We start from the raw sequence: 25,568 nt of genomic DNA on the forward strand, positions 1-25,568 counted from the left end.
TTGTCTTTTTAACATTACTTGTCCCATTCCCACTATTTTTCACTGAGGCCTTGTTTGATTCTTGCCCTTTATTTCTCTATCACTTTTCTTATTCCGCTTTCTGTCTTTTGTTCTTGTTTTTGATTCCCCTTCCTCTGACTCCTTGCACAGGTTCCCATCTCCCTGCCATTTTAGTTTAAACCCTTCCCAACCACTCTAGCAAATATTCCCCCTAGGACATCAGTCACAGTCTTGCCCATGTGTAACCCGCCCAGTTTGTACTGGTCCCACTTCCCCCAGAATCGGTCCCAATGCCCCAGGAATCTGAAATCCTCCCCTTTGCACCATCTCTTCAGTCACACATTCACCCGATATATCCTGCTATTTCTACTCTGACTGGCACGTGGCACTGGTAGTGATCCTGAGATCACTACCTTTGAGGTCCTGCTTTTCAACTTACTTCCTAACTCCCTATATTCTGCTTTTAGGACCTCATCCCATTTTTTTACCTATGTTGTTTGTACCAATGTGTACCACAACAAATGGCTGTTCACCCTCCCCCTTCAGAATGTCCTGTAGCCGCACTGAGACATCCTTGACCCTACGCCAGGGAGGCAACATACCATCTTGGAGTCTCGTTTGTGGTCACAGAAATGCCTATCTATTCCCCTTACAATTGAATCCCCTATAACTATTGCATTCCTACAATTTTTACTCCTCCCCTGTGCAGCAGAACCAACTGCAGTGCAACGAATTTGGCTGTTGCTGCTTTCTCCTGAGAGGCCATTCCCCCCAACAGTATCAAAGCGGAATATCTGTTTTGCAGGGGAATAGCCACAGGAGATTCTTGCACTGCCTGCCTAGTCCTGTTGCTTTGCCTGATGGTCACCCATTCCCATCCTGCCTGTGGACTCTTAGCCTGCAGTGCGACTATCTCGCTATACGTGCTATCCATGATACTATCCACCTCACGAATGCTCCACAGTGACCCCAGCCACCACTCCAGCTCCAAAACCCAGGCTTCCAGGAGCTGCAGCTGGAGACACTTCCCAAACACATGCTGGCCCTGGGCATTGGAAATGTGCCCGACTTCCCACTATAGCAAGAGGAGCACACCACGGCTTTGAGCTCTCCTGCCATGACTTACCCCTTGAAATTAAATTAAACCTGTTGCAAGATACTTAATATCAATTAGCTTGGGCCCTTCTTCCCTGTTTCAGCATTTTGTTGACTATTCACAAACCAGAAGATAACTTGAAACTATGAATGACTAGGAGTAGGTCTGAAAAAAGGACATGCTTTTTCCATATTTCTTCAGTCACACTACCTTGCGTCTTAGAATTTTTTTTAAATATTGAAGCATAATAAAAAAAAAAACTGCAGGATGCCAGACATTTAATTTAAGCTGTGCATTTTTTAAGGGTTATATATCCCTGACCTGCTCCAGATCACAGGAAGAAAAAAGGATCAACATTTTTTTGAAGTCAGTATACTGAATTTCCTTTCATCAAGTTGTCCCAGGTTATATTGACATTGATGATGTTTGAAACTATTCTGTTTTATTATTGATCTACTACAGCCATGCACTTAATGTTCTAGAATTAAGCCTGAAGTATTGAATGCAATATTCTGCGTTCCCATATTTTCAAAATTGACTGCTAGGTTTCTAACACTTTAAATAATAGAGTCAGAGGGGGTAACTTTCCCCTTTATTGATTGGATGGTAAATAGGCTGAACAGAGCTTGCACTTTATAAAACCCATCTGATCTTCATTTCCAATGTGTGAGTGATCTGCCCATTCCAGTTTACCACCTAAAGGAAAAAGGTGAAAGTTACCTCCAGAGAGTTTAGTTTTTGACAGGTTAAATTTTTTTCTTTCTTGTGATTTTATTTTTTTTTAATATACATCTTTCACTTTAGGCAATCACTGAAGCAATCCGAACCCAGGGCCAGACTACTGAGTTTCTAAAGCAGGATGCTCAGGTAAAGAGCAATTCTAGGTACCAGATAACATGCAACTTGGGAATGCGATGGCTTCACAATAATAACTACATTTTAGTGGCATTAGTTCAAAGTTGATCACACAGGCTGGTTGAAAGTTTTGAACAAGGTGTACAATGGGTGGGTGTGTAATGGGCAGGGTGTAAAACATGGAGGGTTACAGAAACAGGCAGAATATTGAACAGGTGAGGTATAAAACAGGTGGTGTATAACAGGCAGAGTATATAACAGGTGGTGTATAATGTATGGGGTATATACAGGTGGTGTATAACATGTAGGGTATATACAGGTGGTGTATAACACGTAGGGTATATACAGGTGGTGTTTAACATGTAGGGTATCTACAGGTGGTGTATAACGTTGGGTATCTACAGGTGGTGTATAACGTGGGGTATATACAGGTGGTGTATAACATGTGGGATATATACAGTGGTGTATAACGTGGGGCACATACAGTGGTGTATAACATGTTGGGTATATATTGGTGGTGTATAACATGTGAGGTATATACAGGAGGTGTATAAAATGTGGGATATATACAGGTGGTGTATAACATGTAGGGTATATACAGTGGTGTATAACATGTAGGGTATATACAGTGGTGTATAACATGTGGGGTATATACGAGTGGTGTATAACATGTGGGGTATATACGAGTGGTGTATAACATGTGGGGTATATACGAGTGGTGTATAACATGTGGGGTATATACGAGTGGTGTATAACATGTGGGGTATATACGAGTGGTGTATAACATGTGGGGTATATACGAGTGGTGTATAACATGTGGGGTATATACGAGTGGTGTATAACATGTGGGGTATATACGAGTGGTGTATAACATGTGGGGTATATACGAGTGGGGTATAACATGTGGGGTATATACGAGTGGGGTATAACATGTGGGGTATATACGAGTGGGGTATAACATGTGGGGTATATACGAGTGGGGTATAACATGTGGGGTATATACGAGTGGGGTATAACATGTGGGGTATATACGAGTGGGGTATAACATGTGGGGTATATACGAGTGGGGTATATACGAGTGGGGTATAACATGTGGGGTACATATGAGTGGGGTACAACATGTGGGGTACATACGAGTGGGGTACAACATGTGGGGTACATACGAGTGGGGTACAACATGTGGGGTACATACGAGTGGGGTACAACATGTGGGGTACATACGAGTGGGGTACAACATGTGGGGAAGATACGAGTGGGGTACAACATGTGGGGTACATACGAGTGGGGTACAACATGTGGGGTACATACGAGTGGGGTACAACATGTGGGGTACATACGAGTGGGGTACAACATGTGGGGTACATACGAGTGGGGTACAACATGTGGGGTACATACGAGTGGGGTACAACATGTGGGGTACATACGAGTGGGGTACAACATGTGGGGTACATACGAGTGGGGTACAACATGTGGGGTACATACGAGTGGGGTACAACATGTGGGGTACATACGAGTGGGGTACAACATGTGGGGTACATACGAGTGGGGTACAACATGTGGGGTACATACGAGTGGGGTACAACATGTGGGGTATATAACAAACGGGATAATAGAGCTGGATCCCAAGCTGCTACTTCCCATTTTTCACCACCTAAAGTTGAATATTACTCCCATGATATCTTAAAGATATAAAGCCTTGTTTTTAGGTTAGATGGATGCTGGTAAAACAAAACAACTCTACTGCTATTACTGATCCATTTACCACATCCCTGTATGAAAACATAGTCTTCATAAATGGAAATAAGTGCCACACTTTAGGAAAATCAAAGGCTCACATGCAGCGGTTTTAGATGCATGCGGGAGAAATTTCCCCCCCCCCCCCCAGTTGTGGGGGAAGTTGATGGGCTGGCATGTGTGGGCATGCTTCCGATCGGCACCCCCGATGGAAGGCGCGGCGCCATTTTACGTGGGCGGGCCAATTATGGCCTGCCCAGCGTGATGTCCGCCGAGAAGCGCTATGCGCTCCCTGTGCGGGTGGGGGGGAATGCCTAAAATCGAGGGTGCACTCTTTTGCGCATGCGCACGATAGGGCTAAGTGCTGCCTCCGGGAGATCGCCTCTACTTCCAAAAATATTAAAAATAGAAAAAAAATTCCCTTACATGTCCCCCCATGTGACAATGTCACATGAGTTGGTAACGTGTTCATAATTTCCAAAAAAACTTTATTAAAATTTTTAAAACCCTACGTGAAACCTCATCCTGCCTGTGGATGAGGTTTCGTGTTTTTTCTACTTCCCACCTTGCCTGCCCACCTACCTTAAGGTTGGACGGGCAGGTCCACTAATTACTTTAATTGATTTGTCAATGGCCTCAATTGGGGCCATTGACAGGTCGGCGTGCATGCAGCTGATTTTGCTGTGCCCCCACCTTCCTGAAAATTTAAATGGGACGCGGTGACGACGGGGGTTATGCCCATCATTTTAGGCATTGGCGAGCGGGCCCCCCCTCTTATCGCCGACAGTAAAATCCTGCCCATGGTGTGTGCTCTCACTATTGGTGCCAAGTGTAAAGCAACTGAACCAACAACCCTTAAAGGGGCCATTGCAGGCCACTCACACATTAGGTGTACTGATTGCCTTTCCCTCCCCACCCCCCAGACCACTGTAAGATCAAGAGGAACGTGAATGCTCCCTCCAAACCCCACAAAAGTCCTACCAGCAACTGCAAGCCAGTCTGTTTCCATAACTCACCCCAACCTGCCATTTACTCCCATCCTGAACCTATTGCTTTTGGCTTGGCCCCACAGAAGACCTAGCAGATTCACCCCGCCCCGGGCCCCTCCTCCGCCAGCTGTAAATTAGGCCTGGCCCTTTAAATGACTGTCCTCATGTCAAAAATAATGCGAGAGGGCTTGCAGGCTTTTGCAGCGGTGCAGGAGTCTGTCCTCAACAGCTTATTAGGATTGCAGCGGTGCTGCATCGGGAGTGGCAGTAGCTCCATGGGGCATGAAGCTGCCGTCCCCTCTTAGGTTGACAGCATTCCTTCTCCCACCACTGCCACTCCACCAGTGCCCTTGCTGTCGCCTGCCAACCAGCCAGCACAGACTGCTGCCATCCCTGCTGAGATGGTACAGGCCTACTATGTGCAGAGCTGTTTGAGGGTATCTTACCAGGATCACGCCAATGCAGTTGGACAGCGACATTGCTACCTGCCACTCACCTGATCTACACGCAGGAGGAAAGAAAGTTCTAGCTTGTACTTTAAAAAAATTTAGTGAGACTGAAAGTATTCAAGTGTTCAATTAATATGAAACTCCGCGAATTCTGTCTGTTTTTATGCAAAGCACCTTTATCCAAAGTTTAATCTTGGCCTTAATTTTCTCACATCATTTCAAAATGCCACACCACTGCAGTTGGGTAGTGATTCACATCATTTGGGGTGCTTTTTTAAAAACTCTTTTGCAAGACGTGGATATCGCTGGCTAGGCCAGCATTGTTACCCATCCCTGTTGCCCTTGAGAAGGTAGTGGTGAGCCATCTTCTTGAACCACTGCAGTCTATGTGCTGTAGGTACACACACAGTGCTGGAGGGAGGGAGTTCCAGGATTTAGGCCCAGCGACAGCGAAGGAACAGTGATTATATTTCCAAATCAGGATGGTGGGGGAACTTGCAGGTGGTGGTGTTCTCATGCATCTGCTTTTTATCTTCTGGATGTTTGATGTCACAGATTTGGTAGGTGCTGTTGAAGGAGCCTTGGTGAGTATACGGTACACACTGTTGCCATTGTGCGTCGGTGGTGAAAGTTTAAGGTGGTAGATGGGGTACCACTCAAGCAGCCTGCTTTTTCCTGGATGGTGTCGAGCTTTTTGAGTGTTGTTGGAGCAAGTGAAAAGTATTCCATCACTCTCTTGACTTGTGGCTTCTAGATGGTGGGCAGGCTTTGGGGAGTCTGACCTGCTCTTGTAGCCACAGTATTTAAAAGGGCTTGTCCAGTTCAGTTTCTAGTCAATGGTAATCCCCAGGATGTTGATAGTGGGGGATTCAGTGATGGTAATGCCATTGAATTTCAAGGGGCAGTGGTTAGGTTCTCTCTTGTTGGGGATGGTCATTTCTTGGCACTTGTGTATCACATGTCAGGAAACTTAATCTAATGTACTGTTGAATGCAATTAAGCATTTAAAACATTATGTTGAAAAGCACTTATGGTCACATTGTTGCAACTTTTCTTTAACTAGACTGCAATATCTTGGCTGCTGTCTCAGGAGAGTGGAGAAGCTGGTCAGAAATTCCAAAACTTACTACAGAAACATGGCTCCCGCTGCCCAAGAGAGGTAAGTATATGCTTACCACCCAGACACTGTCTGTGTCTGATATATAAGTATTAGATTTAAGAGTGTTTGCAAAAATAGTATGTTACAACACATACAAGGAAGGTAACAGTTTATGTTCAGAAAATGCTGGCAATATTAACCAGGTCTTACAGCATCTGCGGAGCAAACAACAGGGTTGACATTTCAGGTCTGTGATCTTTCATCAGAACCAGAATCAGAAGTTCTAGTGAAAGTTTACAGACCTGAAACATTGGTTGGAATTTTACGTGCCTGTTTGCGTTGGGCGTAATGGCAGGTGTGAGTGGACAATATGGTGGGAAGGCCAAAAATCGGTTTCACTGCCATCGTGAAACCAGTTTGCAATCATCTGCTCCGCCCGTTAATGGTGGGCAGCATTTCCCGCCGCCAGATGTCAGGAACATCATTTTCATACAGGTGCATATAATTACAAGCCCTGCTTGCCCCCGGAATCATTCCCCCCATGCTGGATCATCTGAGCACGTCAACGTGTTTCACAACTGTGCATAAGTGACATGCACCTGACGAGCTGAGGACTTCAAGGTTTGTTTACCTACCTTACTTTGGGCAGCACTCACAGTCATCAGCGCCAGGCTCCGTAAGCAGCACCACATCACTTTGAGGAGGACTCGTGGGAAGGTCTCTGCCTACCAGACCAGCCGTAAGGCTTTTCAGTGGCTCCAGGGCTAGGGCTTGCTTGGGGAAGGGGGAGAAATGGCCTCAGGCAAGGCAAGAGGCTGCAGGGCGAAGACTGTACTGGGGAAAGGGGTATCCCAGGGTGTGTGTGGGGACACATGTTGATTTGTGCAAGTGGCCTCAAGATGGTGAGGACTGAAGAGACAGTCTCCAGAGGAGATGAGGTCAGATGGAGATGTGATTTATGTCATACAGTCATAGAGGTCTGCAGAAAAAGGTCCTTCGGCCCATCGAGTCTGCACTGGTCAAACAAGTACCTAACTATTCTAATCCCATTTTCTAGCACCAGGCCTTGTATGCCATGGCATCGCAAGTGCACATCCAAATTTGCTATATGAATCCCCGGTCTATGTACAAAGGTGTATTCATATGCTGCCAAAATTAGGACCCCCTTTGTATTCTTGCAGAGGCTATGGGAGGTATAGCCTTTTCCTCACTAAACAGACCCAAAAGTGGTTTGTGGTCTGATACTATCGTGAAATGTCGCCCATGCACGTATAGGTGGAATGTTTTTACACAAAAAATAATCGGCAGACCTTCCTTTTTGATCTGAGAATATCATTTTTCAGCTGTGGTAAGTGTCCTGGATACATAGCCTATTGGCCTGTCAGTGCCGTCCTCCATTTTGTGAGATGGTACTGCTCCAATCCAAATGGGGATGCAACGCAGGTTAGCACCAATTTCTTCATCTGGTCATAATGCACTAACAAATTTGAAGAGCGCAAGTTTTACTTTTTTGAAGGCTTTTTGGGGTGCCTACCAAGCCAACACTGGTTTTTTCTTAGCAGCGAAAGTAGAGGGGCTAGAACTGTGGATAAATTTGGTAGAAATCGCCCATAATAATTTATCATCCCCAAAAATGATTTAAGCTCAGAGGTATTCTTGGGTGCAGGTTCCTCTCTTATTGCTTTAACCTTCTCTTCAACCGGGTGTAACCCTTGGGCATCTATCTGGTGGTCCAAATAAATGATTTCATTTGCTGGAAAAATGCATTTTTCCTTCTTCAGGCACACTCCTGCTTCTAAAAACCATTTCAGGACTTCCTCCAGGTGTGTGAGAGAGAGAGAGTGGTGATGTGCCTTGAGCTGGCAGTGAGTGAGATGCCAGTGAATGTGTGACGGGCTTGAGTGCGTGAGTTTAGAGTGATGAGATGAGAGCACGGATGAGGTCATTTATCTCCTTTCTGCACTGGATGGCCAACCTCTTCCATGCAACATTGGTACTGGCCACCACTGCCACCCCCTCCAAAGCCAGATTGGTGAGATTACTGGACCTCTTACGGCTGGAGATTGGGTGGAGGACATCACAATGGGCCTCCGAAAGGTATTCCAGCGACGGGTCACTGAACTCTTCTTGGCTTTCAGGGGGCCATATCTTCACTGGATCAGTCCTAGGCTGCAAGCATTGAGAACTGTGTGCGCGGCTGCAGTTTAGATATGGCACCCGGAGTGAAGAAACAGTGAGGTAACGGCATGGCTGGCGATTTGGAATGTGGCCCACCAGTGAGACAGCGTGTTTCCTGTGGTTGCATAACTAATGAGGTGGGAAGCGGACAATATGGCGTGAAAACCTGCCATTGCAGCCGATGGGTAAAACATCTTTTTTCCCGCCCGCTACTGCGCTTAGTGCAAACCTGGGACAATTCCACCCATTGCAGGAATTTTATGGCCCCTCCCCTGGCGGAATTTTCTGGCCCAGCCGAAGTCGATGAACCTTTCAGGGGCTCGCTGCATTTTATGGCTCTGCCCCTGCTGTGACAGGGCTATAAAATTCCGACTCTGTTTCTCGCTCCACAGATGCTGCCAGACCTGCTTAAATACTTCCAGCATTTTGCATTTTTACCTCAGATTTTTCACCATCTGTGGTATTTTGCTTTTGTAACATTTTTTTAAATTTTCCCTGTGTCCAACTTTGTATTTTGGGTAATTATAAAACACATATATGAATTATTACAAAATTTAGACTGGCTGGGAACTGGCCTATGTGGAACTTAAACAGCTGCAAAGACCTGTTGGGATGAAAGGTCTCTTTCTGTGCTTTTAATTCCACGTAATTCTATGCAAATTGGCTCAGTAAGTTCCTTGCTGGATGAAAGTTTGCAGTTCAGACAGAGAGCAACCGCGAATGTGGGAAATGCCCATCAGCATTTGTCAAGAGCAGAAATTTGCAAAGCTTGATTCCAGACCTCCCAGTGAAAGTGAAGTTTATTTGTTCTTCTTGCTGTTACGCTTGTTATAATGCATTAGTGTGCTCTCATCAGTATGACACAAAGTGGTGTACGTTTTTGCAAAAGCCCCTGAAAAGTGATGTTTGGACCTACATTTATACCCGCCCACAAAGGGGAGGTGAAATAGTTCACCAGCTCATGTGGACTGAAGGACTGCTGTAAGTTAGGCCCTTTGGCTGCCTGGTGTGAATAGGCGAACTGTCAGTGCTATTTATAGTCCCATTCACAGCTCACCTGGGGAGTGGGAATACAGGTCCTTAGATGTTACTGGCTGCCAGGGCCATCAAGAAAACCCTCTCAACCCACTGAAAGCAAGTATAACTGAATAATTGCACCAAATGTTAAGCATGAAAGCCACCACTTTGAATAAAGAAGACATTATATAGATTGTGCAGCTGCATTTTCAAAAATTGCTCAGAAATATTTGATTACGTGGAAACCTGAGCTGCATTAACTGAGATGGCAGCTGACATTTAACTGATCCGGGTTTAAACCAAGTTCGGAATCCCGGATCACAGATTGCATTAAGTAAAAGAAAAGTCATTTTAAGTGATGAATTTTAACAAGTTACATGAGAGCCACTGCCTCATCTTGCATGCCTTGATTCAACAATGCATCTTCATTGATAAAGTCATTGTTACTCAGAATTTCAGAGTGCAGAAACAGGCCATTCAGCCCAACAGGGCAATGCCAGTGTTTATGCCTCAAACGGTCCTCCTTTATAAAATCTCGCACTATCTCCATATCCTTCCTTTCCCTCCAAGTACTTATCTAATGTTTCCACATCAATGCATCTGTGCTAATCATCTTAGTTACTTCATGTGGTAGCAAGCTTCACATTGTAATCACTCTCTGCTGATTACATTTCAAAAGGCCGTGACACAGACTCTAAAGTATGCTCATCGATAAATACACATCTGACTTTTTTTTTGACAGGCCGATTTGCATGAAAAGTCTTGGGCAAGTGATCCTATAAAGCTACTTCCAGCAATCCAGAAAGCTTTGCAGAGCAGAAAATTGGCTGTTGAAAAAGTAGCAGTATCTCCAGGGGAGGCTATTGATTCCATGAGATCGTCACTTACATGGATTAGAAAGTATGTGAAGTTATTACAGAAATCTTACTTCAATATGATATGACTGGAACATGATATTCTTGATGACAGAACATAATGATAAGTTCGTTCTAAGGTAATGCTCTTTAAAACCAAGTTTTTGGTCACCTGAGCTATTATTTCCTTGGTGGTCAAATTTCAGAATCATGGACATTTGTTGAACAGAAGGAGGCTATTTGGCCCATCATATCTGTGCTGGCTGTAAAAGGGCTGTCAAGCCTTATCCCATTGCCCAATTTTTGGTTTTTAGCTCTGCAGGCTATGGCCTGTAGTGTGTATCCAATTTTTTTTTTCAATATGGTGAGGATTTCTGCCTCTAGCACCCTTTCAGGCAGTGAGTTCTGGACCCCACCATGCTCTCAACTTCCCTCCAATCCTTGTACCAATTACTTGAAATGTGTGCCCCATGGTTATTGAGCTCTCTGCAAAAGGAAATAGGCCCTTCCTATCCACTCTATCTAGGCCCCTTGTAATTTTCTGCACCTCAACAAAATCTCTCCTCAGCCTCCTCTGTTCCAAAGAAAACAACTCTAGCCTACCCAAACTTTCCTCATAACTAAATTTTTCCAGTCCTCACAACGCCCTCTTAAATCTCCTTTGGACCCTTTTCTAGCGTAAACATTCTGGAGAGTAAATGTCATGAAGATTGTTTAAAGCTCTGAACAAGAGTCATAAGGGCTCGAAACGTTAACTCTTTTTTTTCCCCTCCACAGACGTTGTTAGACCTGCTGAGTTTTTCCAGCATTTTCTGTTTTTGTTTCAGATTTCCAACATCCGCAGAATTTTGCTTTTATCTTATTGTTTGGAGTGGTTCGTGTAATTACACTGAATAATCAAAACTTTAGTATTCTGATGTTGTGTAATAAGACTCCTGTGAAGGCCCCTTGGGATGTGTTGCTACATTGAAGGCACTATATAAATGGTAGTCATTGTTGTTGTTGTAGGTGTGCCCTGCGCTTGATCTTACCATGGGTTAGGAAAGCCATTGCCAGCAGAGAATTATTAAAAGCTGAGGCAATCAGAATGAGTGATGTTTTTAAGGTTGCGTATTGGAAACTGGCTAAACTTATGGTACTGGAGGTGAGTTATCCTTGGCTTTTTTAAAATTTTATTTTTTTTATTTATTTATTTATATTTTTATATATATATATATATATACACACACACACATACATACAATGGAACTGTGCATTATCCAAAGCCAGAATAATTCTAATTTAATATCCATGTTGATTATAAGTATTAGATAAGGAAACAGTACCACACTTGCATGCATCAAAAATTTAGTTATAAGGAAAGTTTGGGTAGGCTAGTGTTGTTTTCTTTGGAGCAGAGGAGGCTGAGGGGAGGTTTTGTTGAGGTGCATAAGATTATGAAGGGCCTAGATAGATTGGATAGAAAGGGCCTATTTCCTTTAGCAGAGAGCCCAGTAACCATGGGGCACACATTTCAAGTGATTAAATAGCAATTGAGCCACTGGATCACATGACACAGTTGCATTCAATGAACATGTCTGTTGATATATTAAATTTCGTCCTGATTATGCGGTATCACAGCAAATTAATGCTACATAACATTCTCGCACTGGATGATGGCAATGGGACATTCCTTTCACTTACTAGCCTCAGCAATAGCACTGGTACAGATGGAAGCCAGACAATTCAGTGGAGGAACAGAAATCAGAAAGCAAATGAACACTTTTACCCATCCAGTAACCAATTTTTAAGAGTGGAATTTTGTCATCTTTGGGCCATATTATGGAAAGGCACAAAAAAGGGAAATAAACCAAGTCCAGCAAAAATGGAGAAAAATGGGATGGATTAAATATTTTTTATTGACTTGTATTTTAAGTAAAATATTTTGGGTAGATTTTCATCCTAGAGTGAACCATGAGGGCAGCTTTGGCTGTTTGTCCAAAGTCCTTGCTACCAGGTCTGAGATGCCTTCATGGCTGGACCTCATTAGGTCACTGAAAACAGTGGGCATGGAGAGGACAGGAATTCCTATAGCTCCCCTATAGAGCAGAACTGGAAGCTCTACCTTAAGTTGTTCTTAAGTCCTTAAGTCGGGGGTGGGGGGGGGGTGTTGGTGGTGGTGGGGAGGAGTGGAAATGGTGTTGGTGTTAGCGTTGGTGTGGATGAGGAGCATGTGGATGGGCCAACAGAAAGCCAGAAAAATTCTGAAGGACCAGAAGAAATATTCATGCAGCTCTGGGCTCCATAAAAATCATTGAATTAAACTACCTGTTCTTTTCCTGCAGGAGATCCTTTAACAACTGCTGGTTAGGCTGCTCAATGCCTGGTACAATGTGCAGAGTCTGTAAAGCAGATCATCTGCCCTTTGGAACTCCAAAATTGCATTAGGTTTCTACTTACATTGTAAAGCCTTGAGTAACATATTACTGAAAGAGAAACACACCATGGCTGCCCATGCAAAGGCCCCATTAAAAATCACAAATACAATACCTGGGATGGGCCATTTAAGTGTTGCACTGTCAATTTTGGACTGCTACATCTCCATGCCCACCTGACAGAGGCTGTGTAAGTCTTAACTGCCCAGTTTCTTACAGCAGAACCAAAAGTGTGAACATTTAAGTAACACACAAGCAGCGAAGTAGAGCTGCAGATCACCATGCCATCAATGATTGCCGTTCGGTGGTAACAATTGACGGCCCATCAAAAGTAATTCATTGGTTGTGAAACCCTATGGGACATCTGTGATTTACATAGAAATTTACCCACTGCAATTTTGAGGTATTAATGGATGGTCTGTCTGCCACACACACTCTGCCCATTAGTACCACCATCGTGTCAAGGGCATCTAGGGATGGGCAATAAATGTTGGCCTAGCCAGCAATGCCCACATCCCATAGATGAATTTAAAAAAAAAAAAACAGGCACTGAGTGGCCTAACAGAACCTTTTAATGGGACACTGCAGGCATCTCAGAAGACAACCCAAGGAATTATTTTTAAAGATTTTTATGGGCCGAGATGAGCTCCTCAATAAATACATGCTCTTTCTTTTCCTTCCCTAACAGAAGATTCTTTATTTACCTTTAAACAAAAAGGACACAGAGAATTGTGACATATTCACACTACACCTAGGCCAGGATCTTTCGGTCGGCGAGCAGGTGGGGAGGATGCTCACCGACATGTAAAATGACGCAGGATCACGTCGATCGGACCTGCTGACATCACCCCACATCATTTCAATTTTCAGGTCGGCGGGGGCGCAGCCAAATCAGTTGTATTCCCGCCGACCTGTTAACAGCCTATTGAGGCCATTTAAAAAGTAATTGAGATACTTAACAGACCTGCCCCCACCCCCCCTGCCGCCCGCACAGGGACCGCATAGCTGATGGGGGTAAAATTCTTTCCCTAAATCTAGAAAGCTAGTAATTGCAAAGTGGAGACAACATTACAAAGTGATCTTGTTGAAAGAGAAGGAACACAAACTACGAAGGTAAGATGGAGTGAGGATCAATAGGTTTGACAAATGTAAGGCACTGATCAGCATTACTCCCAAAACCAGGAATATATAGTTCAAATGAGAATGGACAAAATAAATGCCTGTATGACTAATGGGCCATTGCACAACTGAACGAACAAACATTTTCTACTGTCCAGCCAGGAAAGATTGTTCAACAATATTGGTCAATCTGTAATCGCTAAAGCCGTTATTTCAATTGCTCATGTAAGACAAGAAACTTGTGAAAGGAAACAAACCAGTTAACTAGCAATGGTTACTGAAGAGTTTTATCATTTATTGGGAAGACGGCCTTCAGAAGAAACACTCGAGCAAATAAAGACAGAAAATGCTGAAAACAATCAGTAGCATTTGTAGAGAGAAAAACAGAGATAACGGGTGAAATTTATTACCCTCCGGAAGACGAGTTTGGAGGCGGGGGAGCATTTAATTGGGCATTAGGTGCCGGGGAAGACCCTGCCACATTCCTGCCTCTGCCCCAATTAAGTCCGAGATGGGAAGGCTCATGGATTGACATCCCAACCCACTGCAAATTGAGGCCCTTAAGTTGGCAATTAACACTCAGTTAAGGCCCTTAAGTGGACAATTAACACTTAGTTAAGGGCCTCATCCTGCTGCAGCTGGTATTCAACCAGCAATGGGCAGGGAACTCACCATTCAGGGAGCCTGAAAAACAAAACCCTTGTGGGATCCCATGGGGCGGGGAGTGGGAGTCCATTGTTGTTAGGCAGTCAGTGCCTGAGCTGAGGGACCCGGCATCAGGCGGGGGGTGGGTGCTGAAAGCCACCCCTGCTACTGTTGCTGTTAATCCCCACCCTGTGATACCCATTCTGCCCTGACTTCCTTTTGCTTGGGGTTCCTCGCTGACCCTGGACCTCAGTGGGTGAATTGCTGACAGCACCCACTGCTCCTGCTGGTGTTGCCCGCAATGGATAGCTGCGGGCCTCTGATTGGTCGGCAGCTCTCGGGGGTGGGATTTCCTCACGCAGAGTCCTTGATCCTGTGGAAACCCCGCCGCTAGCCAATTAAGTGCCTGAGTTGCCTTAATATGGCAGGCCTTTCCCAAAGGAGGCAAGGTGGGGGTTTTGCCAGCTCTCCAGGCGAGACCTCCGTTGCCTGGATTAAATCCTGCCCACCGTTTCAGGCCTGTGACATTTCTTACTTTTCCCAGTTCTAATGAAATGTATTGGGTGTTAAGCAAGTGAAAGGGGAGACATTGGGAAGAAGAACAAAAGGAACAGTCTGTGATTGAGTGGAGGGCATGTAAAATTGAATGATGGAAGGTTTGATGGTGCAAATCCAAAGGGCGTAGTAAAGGGACAAATAAAGAAATAAAAGATGGTTCTAGAGGAGGTGTGAATGGCAGGATAGCTGCCTTTTGAACGTAAAGTGAAGGAAACAAGAAAGAAATGATGGAAAAAGCAAAACCAACAAAAAAACATGAAACGAAATTGGGGCAGAGGTTATGATCTAAAATTATTAAACTCAGTGTTGAGCCCAGCAGACTGTGACGTGCTCAGTCAAAAGATGAAGTGCTTGCGTTGAGCTTCACTAGAACACTGTAGCAGGGGAGATCTGAGGCAGAGAATTAAATAGACAGGCAACTAGAAGTTCGGGGTCACCTTCGTGGACCAAATATGGTCCAAAAAGGAGTCACCCAGTCTGTGTTTGGTCTCCCCAATGCATAAGAGACCATAAATCTTGATCAGCTTGTTTTACATAAATAAAGTCAGGATGAATAATGTACAGCTTAGATGCCCATTACATATGATGATAGCCTTTAGAGTTACTGCTGCATTTGGAGATGCAGCAATATGGACAGTTCTTTCCCTCACACAGCAACCTCCTTTATCTTACTGGTCTGAAAGTTAGCCATGTGGCTGTGACTGTTTATGCCATCGTGGAAGATCTGTTCCTGGCAGTAACTGTGGGACATGTTATTACATTAAATACACTCAAGTTGTTATAGTGAGAAGAATTTGGAGGTCACCTTCAGAAATATCATTGGTGCTTTTGTTGGCTCTCACAATCACACTGTTAAGAACAAAAGCATTGTTGAACAATCTTATGTTGCCCATCTGATTTGAGGTGCACTGACCAACAAAGCTACACCCATTGCCCATAGGCTTGTCATGTTAGGTACAGTTAGTTATTTGAATCATGTTACCGGTCTGCTTTCTTGAAAGAAAGTGGTTTGGTTGATCAAGAAGTGCCTCCACTTTTGGCAACATATTGAGAAAGATTTCATTATGAACACTTGCTATAGTGCATTATAATTGTCAACTTCAATGCACAATATTGCAGGAATTAAGATTTGGTGACAAGCCAATAGATTTGCTGCAGGTGTTATTCTCCCAGGGAATACTTAGGAAAACTATGCAACGCATAACATAAGCATGTTTTAGTCATGCCTAGAGCGCAAGTTGTTAATTCATAAGCAATTTGCAGGTGAAGACAAAAAATTCATTATACTTATTAGTACAGGGCAACAGAACTGGGCCATTCATCCACTTGCGCCTGCTTTGCCATTCAATTAACTTGTGGCTGATCTGTACCTCAATTACTCACCTTAGCACCATATTTCTTGGTACCTTTACCGAACAAAATAATTCAGTATCAAAGGCTCCAGTTGTCTCAGAATCCAGACTTCTGGGGGTTTAACTATTTCCTTAAAATTTCAGGGCTATTTACCTGATGAGGACTTGCTGTTCTTCCTAACTCATTCAGAAATTGGAGAACTTCTTCAGCGGAGATCGACAACCATGGTCACCAGGTGAGAATTCTGTCTTATTTGGGAAATTAACTAACATGTCGTTACATATATTGAGCTGGATTTGACCTTTTTTTGGTGTGGATCTTTAAACAGAGTTTTAGTTCCAAGAAAGAAAACCTTGTCTATGCCTTTTTTTATAGTCAACTATTACATTATCATCTCATTAATGCAGAGCCCAGCATCGGCGGAGATTACTGGGAAAGCAAATGGACCTTCAGTTTAAGGAAATGAACATCGGTAAACCTGTGCCATTACACCAATATCAGAGTCAGGCAAATGGAAGAGAGCTAACTCTGAGAGGTGAGCAGTTTAGCGTTGATAAAATGCAGCATTATTTGGGCAGAAGTTGAATTTGAAGTGCCTTTGTTTGAATTTGATGTTGGCTTTGATATAGATTTTGCAGTTAAAGAAAAGGTTCACCCCATCCCAGGTATCATACGAGGAAAGGTTGGACATGCTGGGCCTGTTTCCATTGGAGTTTAGAAGATGGAGAGCTGATCTTATTGAAACATACAGGGAAGAATTTTCACCTTGGCGGGTGGGTGGGTGGGCGGGCATGCGCCCGACCCTCTTGAGAGTGAAATGGCATGCGGTGATGTTGGGCGAGCGTCCCAACATCAACGCGCAGTCGCACGATAGTTCAGTCGGCAGGCGTGCCCGCCGACAATTAAAAGGCCTGTTAAGGCCTTTAAAGTATCAAGTAACTTAAATTTTTCTCTGCCCGTCCAATCTTATGGTTGGCGGGACGCTAACTGCTACCCGCGATCGGGTCCAGACCTCAATTTCACACAGGTGGGCCAATTGAGGCCCGCCCAGCGTGAAACACGAGTGGCTGCCTATGCGGACGGGGGAGGAGGGTGAGCAGGGCATACGGGGAACTTTGTGCATGCGCACGAGTGAGTGCTATATCAGGGCGGCTTCTTTTAACCTCAATTTCACCACTTTCATTATCCTGCAGGCTTCACTCTAATTGTTATCCATGTTATCAATACACACACATGACTGCACATCACAGTTTATTATCTGTAATAGGGCAATGTCACATTTTCTATTGCGCTGCTTTCCAAGTAATTTCAAGGGTAAGATTTGGCACCCTATGAGCTAAGTATAATTCAACCAAGAATGTTTCTTGGATTTGTGCCTATGGCCAAAAGAACCTCACAGGACATCCTTTACAGCTTAAATTTAATAATGCGTTCATGCTTGGATCCTCCTTTGAATTTATCACCTGCATTGGGGCTGAATGTGGACTCATAAAAGCTACTGCACTAAACCACGATTAAAAAAATCTGCACTACAACTGTCTTTCAACCTCCCTGCCTTTATTGAAAAAATTACTAATCCTTTTAAGTTTTGCCACAAGCCTGATCACCAGTCCTGTCTCCTCCACTGCCCCCCCCCCCCCCAAACCCCCACAGCCCCCTCATAAATAGGATCAATGGGTGCAGCTTACCCCTCCAAAACATTCCCTTCAACTTGCATCCCATATCATTACAGCCACTATACAGATGGTGATATGAGCTGTAGAAATGTATCTCCGAGTTAAGGATGCCATTTTGTGCCCTGCCACAGGAATGTGGTGTCGCTTTACTTACATATTGATTTCTTTGTCAGTTTGAAGGATCATTCAGAAATTCAGTCACTAATTTGACTGAGCTTTATTTAAAGTACTGCTTTGCAATGAGGTCATCGATTGTACTCTTGTGCTATAAATGAGGAGGGTAAGGGTGCAGAGGCTAGATTGGAGGCTTCTGGAGTGAAGATCCCCTCCCTAGGGGGGATGCACTTAGTCACTCACTAGGATCTATAGACTAAAAAGGTCTTACTTTGACTTCGAGACTGGGCTCCCCCACCACCACCACCCCCAACCCTTCAAAGATATTGGAGAAATTAAGATGTCAACTGTTGGCTGAAGGCCTGCAGCCCATTTCTAACAGGAGAACAGAATTGTCTGTACCAGCCAAGATTGGCACTGTTTTTACAACTTCCTGGCAGCATCAGCTGATCCTTGGCATATTAGTCAAACAGCATCAAGAGTGCTGCAGAATTTAAATCCTTCCCAATGGAACTAAAGAGAGAGATAGCTATCCAATTCTATGGATTGTTAGAATTAAATGGCGCAGGTAACCATCTCTATTGGGCTTGAGTCGGGTCGGGGCCAGGGTGGACTGATGGCTGAAAGCCCCATTCCACCACACTTCTAGTGGTGAGGGGAATCTCTCTCTGGGTCTTTCTGTCCGAAGGATTGAATTTCAATGAAGGATCCTGTTTTCTTTTAGGTGTTTCTGTCTAAATTGGGAAGATCAGAAGATATGAAAGACTGAAATGTCCTTTATTACAGGTATGATAGTCAGCCGAGGGAGTGTGAAAGGAACAGCGTATGTTGTGAAAACAACCTTGGAGGCAGACTGCATCCAGCAGGGGGACATTTTAGTCATGAAAAGCGCAGACATTGGCTGGAGCCCATACTTCCCTCTGCTAGGAGGGCTGGTTACTGAGCTTGGAGGATTGCTTTCACATGGTATGAAGTGTAAAGAAATGTTTTTATTGTAAATGAAAGCCTGAAATAATAATGTCTATGAAGAAGAGTTGCCATTCAACTGAGATGAAATAAGAAAGAGAATGTTGTTGAAGAAATCTTTGATTTGTAACTTTAATATAATTTTAATTCTACTTCACCCTTCTTTTAACATTCTGTTTAATGCTTCCCTGTTGCCTTCTGAATTTGTGTCTGTTTTTGTTACATGATTGTTACACATTTTTAATATTATAATCCTGATAACAGTCTTTGTATGAATTTTTCGATGGAAGTTACATTCAACTGAGGTCTTGTGGTGCAGTAGGTCCCTACTTCTGAGCCAGAGGTTAAAGGACTTAATGGTTAGTGTCTTCATATGTGGCCAAACCGGTCTATTGCCATCTTGTAAATCCTTCCATTAAGGCTATGTTGGACGATAAAAGTGGGAGAGTCTCCTGGTCAGCCACACTTGATGCAGAGTGGCACCCCTCAGACTATCCAGCCCCTGGCATCAGGGTAGTGACCTGTTCCAGGAAATACGAGCTATGGAAACTGATGTAGGCATGTGCTTCATCTGCCTTATGCACCTCCAAAGGCAGGAAGCCTTCTAAGTTTAAGTTACACTGCCTTCGGTCTGCAATGTGTTTCTTGAATAAAATATCATTTCCATTCCAGCAAACTAAAGTTTATTCTCAGAGACAGGCATTATTTAATGTAAGAGTATTAAAAAACATGTGTGGACTTTTCAGTCAGCCCTAATAGTTTGTATTGGTTCTCACTTTTTAAAAAAAAAAAATCAAAACTTTGCAATAAATCTATTCAAAATAAATATAAACTTTAATCTCTCCTGATCCAGCAGAAGGCAAACAATATACTTTATTAACTAAATAGTTTGGAGATTACCCTGCCTTGTGGAGCTGCAAAGCAGACTGCCATTTTTCCATTAACCAAGAAGCAGCTCAGAACAAGAGCTCAAGCCAGGTGAATACCTGGCCCCCATCTGCATTGTTTTTACTGGAACTTCTGTACCAGCGCCTACAAGACTAATTCACCTCATTGGGCCCATCTCATCATGCAAGTCATCTCTGCTGGAAATGTAAATTATCCAGCATTAGTCTTCAACCTGCAGATTCTGAAAGATTACACTATTGGACTTTGATTCTGGACTCTGGACTCACGTGACACAATCATTCTTATTTTCTCTGTGATCTTTGCCCTGTACCTCTTTCTTTTCACTGCCCCTCTTTTATTGTATGAATGCAAAAAGGAGAGAATGTTATGAACCCTCTTCCCGCATTTTGAGTGCCTGTAAACTAAAGCACCCTTCTAATTTTACCCTGTCTTGAATTTGCTGTGGAGTTGTTAAAAGGAATTGGTTCACACCAAAACTAAGGAGTTGGGAAAAAGCGTCACTGCTTAAAAAGGGCAGAATCAAACTCAAAACCACCTTTCTGTTTATGGGCAGATGGTGAGAGGAGAAATCGGGGCTGGTTAATTTAAACCCCCTCCTGTCTTGCTTCCTTTCAGGAGGGAAAAAAGGAAACTCAGAGGATCAATCCTCCTTCATCTTTCCCAGCAGATAGTCAAGTTGAAACATAAAGTAAAGTTTTGCAATTAGGTACATTCCCCTGTCGTCTAAGTTCTACAAGATGTTTGACGCAGGCACATCATCGGAGGAGGCAAAACATGTAAAAAAAAAAAAGGACTGTACACTTAGTATAATGGAAGTAAAGTGGTGCATATTATATTATTCGTTTGGTAGCCTAGACTCATAACTCAGAGCTTGAGATTTCAAATTCCAGAATTTTATCCAATATCGAAAGTTAATCATAAAAGTTGGTAAATTGCTGTCAAATTCTAACTGGTTCACCAATATCCTTCATGGTCTACAATGAGTTGGTTAGGGGGCTGAATAATCATTCGGGTCCCGAGGGACAAGCAACAAATGCTGCCATGTCAAATGCCAACACATTTTAAAGAACATGTTTTGATAATCTGATTGTCATCTCTGGTTTCAAATGCAATGTGGACATTGGCCCTGTTTACTTGGAATCTTAGAAGGCAATAGTTCTACTAGTTTAGAAGGCAATGCTCATTTGAAAGTCTCTCATAGTGCATTGTGAAGTTGAAGTTTGTTTCCTTTTCAGAATGGAAGCTTACTACATGTAATCTGGGAGTTTCTAAATTTTCAGTACTGAATTTCCAATTGATGGGGACACAGAAAGATCATCAAAATTCAATGCAGCTACTTTACAGTGATGATTTGAAACTGAGGGATAAATTAAGTTATTTGTATTTCTAATTATTTATTTGCCTTATTTTCTCAACAGCTGCTGTTGTTGCTCGAGAGTATGGGCTGCCGTGTATTGTGAGTTGCAGAGGTGCAACAAGCCTAATCAAGTCAGGTATGCACAGTAAGAGATCATTTTGAAGTCAGTTCTTCCAACTACTTCAGCTGCAAGTCACCCTTTCTGAGGACCTAGTAAATCCCTAGGTAGCATTAAAGGACTAGAAGCTCATTGATCTGTCACCACTCCTTTTCGCTATACTCAGGGAAGTTCCCCAGGCATAAGGCATAGCAAAATTGGCTCAAGAAAAATAAGTTATTCCTTGTACAACCCCTGGAATATGAAGTGTACTTTGAAGAATTTGTGTATGTGGACTGCTCAACCCACCACACCTCCCCATATCATGCAAAATGATACTGTCAAGCTTGATGCCGCCTGACTTATCACCTTTTTTTTTGTCTTGGTCTGTCCAATTTAGTCTCCTCAAAAGAATAAACGTACAGAAATGCAACACCAACCATGGCCCCTCCAACTATACAAGCCCATTGCCATGCATCATATATGGCACAAAAGTAATTCATTATATTGTGGGTTCTCAGCAATAGAGCTCGCTCTGCACTAGTATAACATTCAAATTTAAATTCAGTCTCTGGGGAATATGTCTGCATTTTGCAAGTTGTGTAATGTGAAAGGAAAGAACTTGCATTTCTATAGCAACGTTCACAACCTCAGGACATCGCAGCCAATGCAAGTAATTGTAAAGTGTACTCGCTATTGTAATGTTGAGAAACCCAGCAGTGAAATTGCAAACAGCAGTGTGACAAAGACCAGATAATCTATTTGTGTGATGTTGGCTGTGGACAAAAATTGAGAGAAGACCAGGAGCACTCTTCAGCTCTTTTTCAAATACAGCCATCTGATATTATTAGTAAGACGTAGAGTCAGTCTGGATAGAAATAAGAAATAGGGGAAAGAAGTCCCTGGTGGGAGTAATCTATAGGTCCCCAAACAGTAGTTCAGCAGTAGGGCACAGTATAAACCAGGAAGTACTGGGAGCACGTAAGAAAGGCACGGCAATAATCATGAGTGATTTTAATATGCATATAGACCGGACTAATCAAACTGGCCAGGGTAGCCTTGAGGGAGAGTTCATAGAGTGTATCAGAGATTGTTTCTTGGAGCAAAACATTGTGGAACCAACCAGGGAGCAGGCTATTGTGGATTTGGTTTTGTGTAATGAGATGGGATTAATTAATGATCTTATAGTAAAGATCCTGTAGGGAAGAGTGATCATAGCATGCTAGAATTTCAAGTTCAGTTTGAGAGCGAGGAACTTGAGTCCCACACTAGTGTTCTGGAGTTGAACAAAAGCAACTCCATAGGCATGGGGCCAGATTTGGCCCTAGTGGACTGGGCAGGAAGACTACAAGGTAGGACAGTTGATGAACAGTGGCAGATATTTAAAGAGATATTTAATTCCTCTCAAGTAAAATATATTCCAAAGAGGAAGAAAGATGGTAAGAGGGGGGAAAAGGCATCCATGGCTAAGCAAGGAGGTTAACGATAACATAAAGGCAAAAACTAAGGCATACCAAATTGCAGGCATACCAGTGGCAGGCTGGAAGATTGGGAAACTTTTAAAGATCAACAAAGGGTTACTAATAAAATAATAAACTGAGCAACGGTAAATTATGAAAGAAAATAGCGCAAAATGTAAAAACTGATAGCAAAAGCTTCTACAAGTATATAAAAGAAAAGAGAGTAGCTAAAGTGAATGTTGATCCCTTGGAGGATGAGACTGGGGAGTTAATAGTGGGGAACGCAGAAATGACAGAGACACTTAATCAATATTTTGCCCCAGTTTTCACGGTGGAGGACACCAGTACCACCCCAATAATAACAGGTAGTGCAGAGGGTATAGAGAAGGAGGAACTTAGAGCAATCACCATCACTAGAGAAAAGGTACTGAGCAAACTATTGGTATTAAAGGATGACAAGCCCCTAGGACCTGATGGCCTACATCCCAGGGTCTTAAAGGAAGTGGCAGTGGAGATAGTGGATGCATTGGCTACAATATTCCAAAATTCCCTGGATTCTGGAAAGGTTCTAGTAGATTGGAAAAATGGTGATATACGCCCTTATTAAAAAAGGGGGGAGGCAGAAAGTAGGAAACTATACACCAGTTAGTTTAATGCCTGTCATTGGGAAATTGTTGGAACCCATTAATAAGGAAGTAGTAATGGGGCATTTGGAAAGTTAAAATGCAATCTATCAGAGTCAGCATGGTTTTATGAAGAGTAAATCATGTTTGATTAATTTGCTAGAGTCCTTTGAAGATGTGACAAGCAAAATGGATAATGGCTTCTGTAGATGTAGTATATCTGGACGTCCAGAAGGCCTTTGACAAGGTGCCGCACGAAAGGTTTATACACAAGATAAGATCACGCTGAGTTAGGGATAAAATATTAGCTTGGATAGAGGATTGGTTAACCAACAAAAAGCAGAGAGTTGGGATAAATGGGTCGTTTTCTGGATGGCAAGCTGTAACTAGTGGGGTGCCACAGGGTTCGGTCCTTGAGCCCCAACTATTTACAATCTATATTAATGACTTGGATTCAGGGATAGAAGGTACAATAGCTAAATATGCAGATGACACCAAAATAGGTGGGAAAGTAAGTTGTAATGAAGTAATAAGAAACTTACAAATAGACAGGTTAGGTGAATGGACCAGAATTCGACAGATGGAGTTTAACGTGTATAAGTGTGAGGTTATCCATTTTGATTGGAAGAATAAAAAGGTGACTTATTATTTAAATGAAGAGAAACTTCAGAATGCTTCAGTGCAGAGGGACCTGGGTGTCCTCCTGCATGAATCACTGAAAGCTAGTATGCAGGTACAGCAGGTAATAAGGAAGGCAAATGGAATTTTGGCATTTATTGCTAAAGGAATAGAGTATGAAAATAGGGAAGTGTTGTTGCACTGTACAAGCCATTGGTAAGAGCGCACCTGGAGTACTGTGCACAGTTTTGGTCCCTTCACTTGAGGAAGGATGTAGTTTCATTGGAGGCGGTTCAGAGGAGGTTCACGAGATTGATTCCAGAGATGCGGGGCTTGTCTTATGAGGAGAGATTGAGCAGTTTAGGCCTATACTTGCTAGAGTTTAGAAGGATGAGAGGAGATCTAATTGAGATATGTAAGATGCTAAAGGGGATAGACAAAGCAGACGTGGAGCAGATGTTTCCTCTTGTGGGGCATTCTAGAATGAGAGGCCATAGTATTAGGCTAAGGGGTGATAGATTTAAATCAGTTGGGGAGGAATTACTTTTCTCAAAGTGTCATGAATCTGTGGAATTCATTACCTCAGACTGCAGTGGATGCCGGGACACTGAATAAATTTCAGGAGGAGATAGACAGATTTTTAATTAGTAATGGGTTGAAAAGTTATGGGAAATAGGAGTTGAGGCCGAAATGAGATCAGCCATGATCGTATTGAATGGTGGGGCAGGCTCGAGGGGCTGAATTACCTACTCCTGCTCCTAGTTCTTATGTTCTTCTGTTCTTAAGTCTCTGCCCGGGACTTGAAACCACAAATGTCTGAATCAGAGATGGAAATGCTACTTCTGAGACAAAGCTAACGGTGTATATAACAGTCAGTATTTTGAAATGTTTCAATAGTATAAAAAGGTGCTATATTAAATGCAAATATTTCATTGGGAGTGTAGGCCCACCAGGAATTTTGGCACCAATTAAACTTTTCATTTTGGCAACTGGAAATAAAGTCATCTTCTAAATATTTGCAGTTCAAATGTGCTCAAACCTGGGGATGATGGTGGTGTTATGTAATGTCACTGGACTGGTAAGCTAGTGGCCCAGGCTAATGTTCTGGAGACATGAGTTCAAGCCCCACCAAGGCAGCTTTTGGAATTTAAATTCAATTAATAAATCTGGAATATAAAGCAAGTCTCAGGAATGAAATTGTCATTGATTTTTGTAAAGACCCACCTGATTCACTAATGTCCATTAGGGAAGGAAATCTGACATCATTACCTGGCTGGCTTACAAGTGACTCCAGACCGACAGCAATTTGGTTGACTTTTAACTGTCCTCTGAAGTGTGTTCAGTTCAAGGGCAGCTAGGGATGGGCAACAAATGCTAGCTTTGCCAGC

At 43.1% G+C, this 25,568-nt stretch overlaps 1 protein-coding gene across 4 annotated transcripts in view; it reads left to right on the forward strand.

Annotated features, from left to right (window-relative positions):
* LOC121279790 (putative phosphoenolpyruvate synthase) overlaps positions 1-25,568 on the forward strand; it is a 181,143-nt gene that overhangs the window by 152,432 nt on the left and 3,143 nt on the right. For 3 of the 4 annotated variants that reach the window (XR_005943497.1, XM_041191144.1, XM_041191145.1), the window contains 8 exons: positions 1,901-1,963; positions 6,187-6,282; positions 10,160-10,317; positions 11,280-11,415; positions 16,504-16,595; positions 16,768-16,895; positions 18,937-19,116; positions 21,444-21,518. Coding sequence is in view for 2 of the 4 variants with exons in the window: in XM_041191144.1 (XP_041047078.1) it covers positions 1,901-1,963; positions 6,187-6,282; positions 10,160-10,317; positions 11,280-11,415; positions 16,504-16,595; positions 16,768-16,895; positions 18,937-19,116; positions 21,444-21,518 (928 nt within the window). In the remaining 2 variants the exon portion in view is untranslated. Of the gene's footprint in view, positions 1-1,900; positions 1,964-6,186; positions 6,283-10,159; positions 10,318-11,279; positions 11,416-16,503; positions 16,596-16,767; positions 16,896-18,936; positions 19,117-21,443; positions 21,519-25,568 lie in introns of those variants that run through there. The other variant, XR_005943498.1, reaches the window with a different exon arrangement.

This window comes from Carcharodon carcharias, chromosome 7, assembly GCF_017639515.1.
Source record: "Carcharodon carcharias isolate sCarCar2 chromosome 7, sCarCar2.pri, whole genome shotgun sequence".
NCBI classification, from domain to species: Eukaryota; Metazoa; Chordata; class Chondrichthyes; order Lamniformes; family Lamnidae; genus Carcharodon; species Carcharodon carcharias.